This window comes from Accipiter gentilis, chromosome 6 (assembly GCF_929443795.1).
Source record: "Accipiter gentilis chromosome 6, bAccGen1.1, whole genome shotgun sequence".
In the NCBI taxonomy this organism is placed as follows: domain Eukaryota; kingdom Metazoa; phylum Chordata; class Aves; order Accipitriformes; family Accipitridae; genus Astur; species Astur gentilis.
In genome coordinates this window covers 19,869,337-19,881,183 of record NC_064885.1, presented here as the reverse complement: position 1 = coordinate 19,881,183, position 11,847 = coordinate 19,869,337, and the positions used below count along the sequence as shown (strand labels likewise).

The 11,847-nt window shown below is 47.0% G+C and overlaps 1 protein-coding gene across 1 annotated transcript; it reads left to right on the top strand.

Annotated features, from left to right (window-relative positions):
- Positions 1-417: 417 nt before the first annotated feature.
- ADIPOQ (adiponectin, C1Q and collagen domain containing) lies at positions 418-7,123 on the top strand. The gene is made up of 3 exons (XM_049802209.1): positions 418-558; positions 4,356-4,575; positions 5,005-7,123. Exons 2-3 carry the CDS (start codon positions 4,362-4,364, stop codon positions 5,529-5,531), a joined length of 741 nt encoding a protein of 246 aa, XP_049658166.1. The 5' UTR covers positions 418-558; positions 4,356-4,361; the 3' UTR covers positions 5,532-7,123.
- Positions 7,124-11,847: the final 4,724 nt, after the last annotated feature.

Here is an 11,847-nt window from a genome sequence, read left to right as displayed (position 1 = left end):
CACTGCCCTTCCCCTTGGGCGGCTTTGCCCTTCTTTGGTGCAGCAGCAGCCTCCAGTTAAGAATGGCTCTTGCTGTTAAAAGAAGCGGAAACTTCTCACACAGTAATTCATTTACTAACATGTTGAAAAAAAAACATTTGAGTGTGTTACTGCAAGGCTGTAGACACACTTTCTCCATCATCTGCCAACAACATTTCCCAATTTACACAGAGTAGCAGCTTGTGCTGTACAAGCCCTGCCCTGGATGAGCAGGCTTTCACATGGACTTCTCTAGCAAACCATTGCTCCTTCAGTTCCTGTCAAGTTCCCAAACCCATCTTTTCCCCATTAAGGCTAAGCTATCCCAGTGTGACCGGATTATATAAGCGGTCCAAAACTTCACTTATGGCCAGGAAAAATTAATGGGGAAACCCAACTTTTAGGTCAGCATGCGCAATAGCAAATGGAAAATGCAGTGTCTGAGCTGACAGCTCCACATGCCCTTAGGGATAGAGATGTGGTAGCCGGACTTCATTTCTAAAGAGACTGCAGCAAGCCAACTAGGACTCAAAGCAGCTGGTAAGCATGATTATTTTTTTTCCCTTCTTACTAAGTTCAGGATTTTCTCTTCTTTTGGGCTGAATCAGGCAGACAGACTTTTCTGTTTGCAAGGATTTTCCTTTCTTAGAGTTATTCTCAGAATAGCCAGCAAGTGTTTTAAACCAAGAATAACCAATCTCCCTTAGATTCATACTCCCGTTTTTGGAAACACTATTTAGAGATCAAAACTCCTAAATCAAAAGTAGTCAGGAACAACAGTAAAAAACCACATGGTTATAACAGTGGGTACTGTACTGGCACCTTTTGGTTCACCTCTTTCCTTGAAGACTCCTGGGAAGATTAGGTTTGCCCCAAATCTCCCTGAGACGTATCAGCTTCTTGCCAGAAACCTGCACCACCCAGATTTAAGGTGCAAGTGCCCTGGAACAAGTCACTGCTGGAATGTCAGCAAAAACTATGCTACAAGTAACTATAGAAAGAAAAAAAGATCAACATAAGCCAAACCCCTGGTTAATAACCTTTGAAGAAAATACTAGAGTTGGAAAACAGATGGATTTTTTGTTCTGTTTTGTGCAAAAATGTGTGGGTTTTTTAAAAAAAAATAAAAAATATATACACTACATATATATAAAAACCACCAAATATATATATAATAATATATGTATTAAAAATACCCCAAATATATATACACTAATATTTATATAGTGTTATGTGTAATTTAAAATTTGGAATCGTGGTTTGGATCACTGTGTGGCACTTATGAATGGCATTGTTCTTATGGATGATGTGCTGATTTCTGCTGATAAATGAATAAGCTTCATATAATGCACATGAGCTTTTAATAGAGTAGCTGCCAAGGAAATAACTCAAAGCCACCAAGAGTAGTACTTAGTTCATCTATTACTTGTCCAAAAGGTACAACTGACATTCAAAGTAGCAGATTATTTCATGTTACACTGCTGAGCGTCAGATGGAAAGACAAAAAGAAATGGGAAAGATATAGAAAAGGGATATCATACCTAAACCAGAGTTTAAACTCAGAGCTAGCAGACATAGCTTAAAACTTTCCCTTTGTAAGACATACTTGTGCCAGAGAAATTACTTTGTTTCTCAAACAAGCACACCACCTGTGCTTGAGTCAAACTGTAGCAATAGAAATTGTTTTCTATTGGCGTATCACAATACTTTTCTTATGAGAAAGGAGAAAACTAGATTGTGTTACATACCTGCAGTGAAGAGCCACCCAGGGATGCTGTGGGACAGACATCGCTTCGAGCCCATCAGAGCAAGCTGGACAGTCATCTGCCAGGAAAGCTCCCTGCTTTGGGCTGCCTCAAATTTGCACCGCTTTTGACCGTAAAGGAGGGTTTTATTTTGCACCAGCAGAAGACCTGGCTCTGGGGCACACGTCACTAAAATTTTAATGATATTTGAGTTCTAGGCACCATATGAGAAAGTGGAACTAACTGCAACAAGATCACCAAAACACAGCTCAAGAAACACAATTTTGAGGCAGATTTTTATTGAACACTAGCATGTTTTCACGCAGTTAGATGTCCCCAGAGAGCCTGTGCTGATTTTGAAGGGATGCATGCATGTAGCCAAGCCAAAGGGGACCCAGGCAGGGGGACAGGGGTCCCTCCACTTAGCGTCGTCCACTGGGGCATGGCAAAGTGGCCGTGTCACAGCGTGACACAAATATGCACACCTTTGCTTGCCAGACCAAGCCACTATTAGGATTTATAGACATCCATTTCACTTGACCACCCTAGTTCATGGACAATCACTACATCCCTTGTTGCAAAGGGGCATTTCGCTTCCCAAAGTGCAGAGATGCAGGAAAGCTGCCTGACGTTCAGGCTGCAGTCGCTGGACCCCATGGACACCCTCAGCCCCAAAAGTGCCTCAGAGCCCGCGCCCCAGCCCCATCACAGCGTGTCGCATGGCTGCTGGATTGCTGGAGCCCAGCAGGGCGGGCATGGTTTTAGGAGTTCCCTGATTTTATGTGTTAGGTACTGCCCACCGAAGTCATTAAGCAGAGCTTTGAAGTTTTCTTCAAAGCCCCCCAAATATCCTACAAAAACTGAAATCATGGTAACCTCCTTGTTATTGTCGTGGTTTAACCCCAGCTAGGAACTAAGCACCACACAGCTGCTCACTCACTCCCCCCGCAGTGGGATGGGGGAAGAGAATGGGAAGGGTAAAAGTGAGGAAACTCGTGGGTTGAGATAAGAACAGTTTAATAATTGAAATAAAATAAAATAGTAATAATAATAACTGTAATGAAAAGGAAAATAACAAAGAGAGAAAAATAAAAAATCCAAGAAAGACAAGTGATGCAAATGAAAACAATTGCCCACCACCAACTGACTGATGCCCAGCTGGTCCCCGAGCAGCAGCCCCCCAGCCAACCTTCCCCCTAGTTTTATTGTTGAGCATGATGTCACGTGGTCTGGAATATCCCCTGGGTCAGTGGGGGTCAGCTGTCCCGGCTGTGTCCCCTCCCAACTGCTTGTACCCCCCCCCAGTCTGCTCGCTGGTGGGTTGGGATGAGAAGCAGAAAAGGCCTTGGCTCTGTGTGAGCACTGCTCAGCAGTACCGAAATCATCCCTGAATTATCAACAGTTTCCAGCCCAAATCCAAAACATAGCCTCATTCCAGCTACTGTGAAGAAAATTAACTCTATCCCAGCCAAAACCAGCACATTTATTTAGCTTCCTTTGAAGCAATTATGTGAGAGCTAATAAGACATTATTTAAAATTACATTTAAATAGCTTGCCTAGGAAAATCATCCCTGCAAAGGAATTGCTCTGAAATATTATTTTTCTTGGAAATTACAGAGCTAAGGGACTCTAACGGCCATGCTGCTATTCATGTATTGCCTATTATGCCACTTACAATCCTCGTAACAGGATACCTTTATTGATCCAGTGTATAATCTCTGCCCGGTGAGCAAAATCACACAACAATAGTAGTTTTAAAATATCTGCTTCCCAAAGCCCACCAAGGTCCCACTGATTTCTGGGAGCATTAGAACAAACCCTCAGGCTGGCCATAGGGTGTCACCACTGACCTGGTTCTGGGGAGTAGCACTAATTGCTCTGACTAGCAAAGCAACTAGGTTAAAGAAAAATATGACCCTACAGTGCCTAAACACTGTGCAACTTGTCTTCCCATAATAAAAAAACAGAATTTGGGTAGAAAAAAACCTGGTATCATAATTTCATGTGGTCACTTGGAAGAGATGGAAAGGCTGGCTGTAGTTTTTATTCACATTAGATACACCCAGGTTAGCACGCTGTACACGCAGTGATAAGCCACCTGCTCAGCTTAAAGGCTTTTGAGGTTTTGAGACAGGCTGTGTCAGACCCATACTTTCAATCGGCTGCTTACTCAGCCAGGCAGAAGTTAGAATGTATCACGGCTAATTGAGTAGATCTTTGCGAAGAAATTGGCCACAGACACCCTGGCATCTGCCATGCTCGGTCCTGAGCTATGTCTGTGCCCGTGCAAAGAGCCTGCGAGTGCCAGGGGAGTAACTCTGGCATTTGCTCCTCTCTGCACTGGATATGAGGTCCACGCTGCTCCCGGTGGCCCCATCCCAGCTTGGCTCACGGAGCTCACACCAGCACCACGCTGGATGCAGAGGGGCCCTTGAGGCAAGCAGAATTGCTTTCCTTCAGATATGTTAATTCAAATTTTAGTCTTCTGTGACTCTCTGTTACTCAGGGGTGGGGGTTTTGTTCAATTTCCCACCCCCGCTCTCCCCCCCCACCTTAACCTTTAAAGTTAACAAAGTGATTGTCCACACCAGGAACCAATGATGAGGGGCCCAGCAGGCTTTCTCCTTTGCTCGTTGCTGCTGGTGGCTCGCCATTGCACTGAGGTGGCTGCCCAGGACCTCCAGCCCGACCCCAAAACACCATGTGCCAACTGGATGGGAGGAGCACCTGGCTATCCCGGCCACAACGGGCTCCCCGGCCGGGACGGAAAAGACGGAAAAGATGGACTAAAGGGAGAGAAAGGAGAGGAAGGTTGGTGAGGAACAGGGGGTATGTCAGTGCTGGAGCCTGTGGGCAGCCCCAGCCCCCAGGCCCAGCCCTGGTAGGTCTCATGTATGGTGGGTCCATGCCTGACCTTTTTTCAGATGACTTTTGAATATCTCCAGGGATAGAGATTCCACAACCCAAGTCAGAGAGTTTGGTCTGGTAGTTGTTTTTCCAATTAATGGTGGTTTTTTCTGACATGCTGCTCTTGGCAGCTCTGCATACAGCCAGGAGGGTGAGTGGGCTTTCTACTTGCTGACTCAGATTATGAGGGGTGTTGAGGCCATCTAGCCTTTTTCCTCAGCTCCATGCTGCCAAGCAGATCCTCATACCACAGACCCCTCTGTGTTTTGGGCCGGTGGGTAGCGGCTGCTGGCACAGTGCAAAGCCAACACCCATCCCTACTCTGTCCCCCAGGTATGCAAGGTCCCAAAGGCGACCGAGGTGAAATAGGAGTCCCAGGGCAGGAAGGGCCAAGAGGATTTCCTGGATACCTAGGCCAGAAGGGGGAGAAGGGTGAAGGTGCCTTTGTCTACCGCTCTGCCTTCAGCGTGGGGCTGACAGAACGAGCCCCCCACCCCAACGTCCCCATCCGCTTCAGCAAGATCTTCTACAACGAGCAGAGCCACTATGACACCAGCACTGGCAAGTTCCTCTGCAGCATCCCCGGCATGTACTACTTTGCCTACCACCTGACAGTCTACCTGACGGATGTCAAGGTCAGCCTCTACAAGAAGGACAAGGCAGTGATCTTCACCTACGACCAGTTCCAGAAGAACAACGTTGACCAAGCAAGCGGCTCCGTCTTACTGCACCTCAGCACTGGGGATGAGGTCTGGCTTCAGGTGTATGGGGAGGGGGACAACAACGGCGTCTATGCCGACAACATCAACGATTCCACTTTCATGGGCTTCCTCCTGTACCCAGACCTGGATGTCCATTAAAGCAGGGGGTGCTGCATGGGAAAGAATGAGGTGGCTTAACCCCAGACAGCACCCTGGGGCACTGGCGCTATAGCTATACCGTATTTACCAGAAAATTGCCTTTTGCGGAGGCAACGATTGCCAGGGGTGGACCCTGTCTCCTGTGAAATAAGTGATGTTATACAGGAGCAACTTCCATGGGACCAAGAGTTCACTCCTGCCTCTGCTCTTGCTCTCCTCATGGAAACCTGGGCCCAAAGCCAAACACCAGTCCTGCCACATCATGAAAGAGTAACTCTCAAGATGGCCTAACCCGCTTTTAAATTTAAAAGAGGTAAGAGAAAAATTGGCTACATTTAAATATCACATTCTAAATTTCCCTTTCTTAACCACCTAAATTAATTTATATCAATGGTACACATTTTAGCCAGCATTTTAAAATTTGAGTAGAAGAGGGAGAAGACTATTCACGAAAGCCATCTCTGCTCTTGTTTTCAGCTGGAACAGATGGCTCCATTTTTTCCATCATAACTCCCTGTCTTATTAGGGCCTTTGACTTCCACCCATGCTTTGTTGTCTCCCTTCTTTAGCCCAGATCTTTGAATATATTCAGATTATTAACTTTCACTTATTTTAATCCTTTGATTTTCCTTTTATGTTTATCCCCTATCATTATGTAGACAGCATGCCTGTTTAGGGCAGGGATCTTCTCTTTTGGTTTATCTGAAAAGCCATATGAACACCGGTGAGGCCACACAACAAAAGCAGCCCATTGACCTTGTGGCTTTGGGGGTCCCAAGGTGATCATAGATGTGTTGGCCGCACAATTGTGATGCTCAGCAATGACAGCAGCTCCCCTGCAAACACCGTGCCTGACTGGGGAGCAGAAGGTCCCTCAAGGCTCCTGGGCAGCAGGGACCTCAGGGTGGAGGTGTCCCTTCCCAAATCACTCGCCTGGCAATGGCAGTGATGGCACAAGTACTTGTTCAGTCGAGAGGCCGCTAGCATGCGGCACACGAGCAGCATCTTCCATCTGCAAGCTGGCAGGATCCTGTTCCATCTCCCCTCTGAATAGCTCCCAAGTGCAGTCAGAAGTTGGGATCTAGCAACCGTGTTTCTACTTTTCCACACCATAAATGTGCCATAAGCAATGGTTTGCACACCAGCTGGGCAGAGCTTCAGATGGTGGTGCAACCTCCCATGTTGAGTGGGCTCCTGGGATGAACATCTCCAGGACCTGCCCCAGCTCTCAGCAAGGTTACCTTAATGGGGGAAGAGTATTAAGGCTGGGATTAGTAGCAATCCCATCAAACTGCTCTCCAAGGAGCTTGCTTGACTTTCAGCTAAAAGAGGATTTGATGGTTTCTCAGATTCATTCAAAGAAGACTCCCATTAAGCTTCAGAACAAGCTAACACAGATCAGAGCTAATGCGTTATTACAAGCACAAAACAGCATTAAGAGCTTCAACTGAAATGACTTCCAACAGCAGCATTTTCTACACTCCAGTGAATTATGACATTACAAATAATAACAATAAAAAACTCTTAATGAGAATGCTCCCACATTTTGTACGCGTCGTTGGGAAGGATTTGAAGAAAGGGACATTCTCCTAGCCTGACCAGGCAGTCCAGAAAAATATAGATATATTTTTCCAGCAAGGTAGGGGCACCCTGGGCTGGCACGCACAGGGATAACCCTCTTTTGCTTTCCCAAGAAACTGCCCACCCTCTCACTTTCATCAAGGCTTCAGCATCTCACCACCTCACACTGTATTGCCTCCTTTTTGGATAACAAGAGCTCTGGTTTCCAGATTGTTTCCTCAAAACCACTGTGCCTGAATCCACCCTGATGGGCCAGCCAGAGATTGGGCCTCCACTGGCCCAGGAGACTTTGAGCAGACTAGGTTTAGCAAGGGCCAAACTGATGCTCAATCTGATCATGCTGAATTCAGAGAGCTTGGAAAAACCCTGCTCCTATTGTGTAAATTAATGGGAATGGAAAGAGAAAAGGGAAAATAAAAAAAACCAAACACCACCAAACCAAAATCTAATCCAGAAACAAAAGGAGATTTAAAAATGCAGCAGTTGATGGATCAAATGGCGTAAGAGGCTTAAATTGAAAGGAGCAAGTTAGAGCTTTTGCAGTGTTTTTTTCAAATATTTTCAGATGGATTTTCTGAAGGCAGGGAAAATTGAAACAACCAAAGTGCTAAGAGCCATTTGGGATAAACACTAGTAGAAAATACTAGTTTAAAGACTAGTTCCTAAGAGGAAGCCAAAACAAATTATTCGTTTCCTTGCTGCCACGCAGCAGGAGCAAATATGCTTACAGTTTTATCCTGTACACCATGGCTTTTCAAACTGCCACGCATGTCTGATGCTATGTGCTTTAGGCCAGGGCAAAACCCCTGATTTCTTAGCACCCCTTGCAACTGCCCCATCACCAGCGTGATCCATATCAATGTGATGTCCAACCAGGCCAACAGCATCTCCCACCTCAAGTCACCATGGCTGTAGTGCAAGAAACACTGTGTGTTAGAAACTCAGAGACTGGGGCCATGCTGGCCCTTATGGGAAAGCCTTGTTGAACCCCAGATGCTTGCTTGCCCTCCACATCATCCCACACCCCACTCAGGATGCTCGCAGGTGCCATCAGACCTTATGGCAGATGGCCAGCCACCCAGGAGAGGCCCAGGGTCACCACTGACTCCTGGTCGGCCTCCTGGCCGCCGTGGCAGCAGGTTGGCAGAGGGCTACACGAAGGACCAAAACAAGCCCCACAACAGAGACCCAGCCTGGAAGTCCTTGTTTCAAAGCCTGGCTCTGGTTTTGGTCCTGGGTCTTCCCCTGCCCCAGCTGCCAGGGTGGGGTTGCTCAGGGCTGTGTCACCTAATACTGCAGTCACTGCTATATTCATATATAAGAAGAATATGTCTTATATGTGCACGCATGCACATTATCACAGACCACGAGGTAACAAAGCTCCACAAGAATGCTGCATATTAGTACATAAGGTCTTCCATCTTATTTAATCATTAAACATATAGCCTCTTTATCAGCCTGTAAATGGCTTTTCCAAAGTCCCCTGTGAGCAGCAACCTCACACGCACCTACCTCCTTGCACGCTGCGTGGGAACATGGAAACCAGGGTCATGGGGGGTTGCAGCACTCCGTTCCCCTGGAGCAGCGAGCAGGGGTTCAGCACCGGAGGTGTTTGCAGACTCTGGCTCTAGCCCGGGGAGCTGCAGGGCTGACACCTTGCTGTCAGGGCAGGAGTCAGGCTGCTTGCTGAGGGGTGTATTTGTTTCACCAAAAATAGATACAGAAAAACAGGAACGTGGCTTCCCTCAAAAGCGCCCTAGTTGTTCCTTAGTCGCTGGGTTGATGAGCCACCCCATGCTCTCTCCCTGAGAGGGCTGGCATGGGGACCTCATTTCTGTTCCTTCCCACATGCTCCCACCAGTGCATAACACAGCACGCTGTCCTCAACTTGCACCAGGTCTCTCATCTAAATTCGATGAGCATGCAACCTCTCCCAAACCCTGCCCAACACTCCAAACACAACCCTGGCAAGTAATATGTAAAATATATGCGATGATGACCACAAGTACTGTTGCCCCTGTAAGCAGCAAGGATGCATAAAGGAGGGGGCTGCCTGGTTCACACAGGATCTGCCTTTAAGAGTATTTGCACATTTGCAGCAACGCAGGGCAGGGCTGCGACAGGGCAGGAGGGCAGCAAAGCAGCTCTGGTGCAAGCCTCCTCTCTTCCCAAAACACAGTAGGGACTTCTGTCTTTATAGGACATTTTCAAACACACTTTAAAGGGTTAAACCTCAGGGTTTGAATCCCAGGCTGAAAACCTGGTCAAGCAGAGAGTTCCTGCTTGAGAATAGCACACCCTTTCTAGGCTGTCTGTTTTATCAAGAAAGAAACCCCTGTAAACACAGTAAAACAAAGCACTTGGGAAAAGTTTTGAAGGAAGCCATTAAGGCACCACTGTTCTGTGTATTGGCTTTTTCCCCTTCTCACAGACATAAATACTGAAACGTGGCTTCACCACAAGACTCACCCTCCAGGCTGTGAGTGCGGAGACCATCTTCCTCCCAGCTCCCCGCTCGGACAAGGAGGCTTCACACAGGGTACCTGCATCACTCATGCATGTCTCAGCCAAGCACCTCAAAAACCAGCAAACAACAGACTAGTCCCCCAGTTAGTGCAGCCCAGTCAGCAGGCTGTGAATGAGGCGAGGCCCTGCTGCAAGGAAATATGGAGTCAAAGCCCTCCCTTTAGGGATTTGCACTGTTTTGTGAAGTCTTTACCTCAAGTCTCTAAGATTCTTTCTCTACAGTGGTCAGCCAGAGACATACACACTTGCCTCCTTAGCAGGCACCAAATCCCAGTTTAAGCCACCACCCACCCAGAAAGTCATTTTGCACCCCCAGGAGCTGCAATCAGCCCCCTCCCAGCTCTCCTCTAAGGCAAATCCTCCCAACAGAGGCTCACCCCATCCACAAAGCAAGCATAGACACAGGGCAGGGCAGACAGAGAAACCCCCCGGTTTCAGCAAGCACACCTCTGCCCCACTGCAGCCAGGGTCGAGCCCTGAAGCTGCCCTTAGCACCTCTGTTACTGCCTCCCGAGGCTGCCCAGCCCCTGCAGGTGTCTGCATGTGAAGTCTCAGGGTGCCAAAAATGCCCCAACAAGCTTAAGGAGCAACAAATGAGCATGACCAGCAATTACACGGCCAGGCTACAAGCCCCTGGGGAGTTCTTTTAGCCCAGGAACTACCTGAATCCCTGCACGTGGTATGGATATCAGACCTCCACCTCCCTGGCTTTGCCTTGCTGGGGCACATAGCCAGGATGGTGGCAGTAGCCCAAGGACAGGGAGCTGCAGGACACCAAGCTGGCCTTGTGCTGCTTTTAGGTGAGAGCTGCAAATAGGGTTTGGGAGGGTAGTGAGGTCCTGGGGGACAAGGTCAGGGGAGTTCCTAATGAATCCAGCCTTTTTCCATTACTGAGTTGCTGTGGTTTTACTCTCCTTCCATGCTTCATAAACCTGTGGGATGGGAAAACCTGGCCAAAATAGGCACATATCCAAGGCCTGGGATGGCGCCTAAGGATTGCACAATGCTTTGAACATACAATTATATTGTAACAAAAGAACCAAGAATGACAGTGACATGCTGAAAAGGGCACAGAATCACCTGCTCTCCAACAAATGTAAATGTTTTACTTTGGGTTTTTTTAATCAATCCTGACAACAGATGCCTAGCACAAAGTTAGGTCTCGCTATTTACCGCTTCTTTAGCTGTTGCAGATTTAAATGGATAGCTTTCCCTTTAGAAACTAATGTACTGCTACAGGTACACAAACAGGATGCCTCTAGGCATAAACATTGCCAGCAGCTCCTATTAGATAGCAACAAATATGATGAAGACACCAAGAATGAGGTCTCCTTTGCCATTTCGTAATTAGGGCAGGTTACAAGGAGAGCACTCAGCTCCTTTGATCTTAACAGCTGTGTTTGATTCTTCCCTCCCTGTACTGCTGCTCCAAGAAAGACAGCAGGAAGGCAGCATGCTCTCTTGAAGGCAGAAAGCAACAACACTCCCCAATGAAAGATTTAAGTCACTGCACTAACAATTAGGGAGAAATAACGAGGCTACAGCTAGAGAGGCTGGCCAGTCTCATCCAGGAGGGAAACCACCTGTGAAAGCATCCGTGGCCCTTTTAAACACAATTATAGGTAATCACTTGTGCTAGTAATTAATTGGAATAAAACCAGCAGCTGCACTAAACCATGAAGAGCTACGAGAAAGAGATAAATTGCTTGCAAGATTTGTATCATGTTTATTTGTGAAGTATAAACTCACTAGAGGCTTTTCGGCATGGAAGAAGGCAAAGGGATTAGGATAAAGTCCTAGGTTTAGCTAATCAGCTGTTGTACTTCCATGCAGGAAATATCATCAGATTTGAAGTTTACCCTTTGAAATACTCTGGAGGAAATCAATCCTGAGCATACCCAGGCTGGGAGCAAGGCTGCCACATGTTTTTATGATGTTTGTACTAGACATAGGTACCCGATGGAAAGACTCAGTCTGCTGCGGGATTGTAAATCAGCAAATCCACGCTCAGCTCATCCTTAGACTTATCCCAGAAGACCAGCCCAGCATAACACCATTGCTCTTTGAGGACAGCTGTGTGACCTCCTTACATGTAGGTGCAGTTTGTCACGCTCCAGCCAATCCACAGGGAAGCAAAGGTTTATTCCCAATGAAATAGAAGCATTAAATGTCAACATCCATTTCTTCCTGTGTGGCATATCAGAGAATT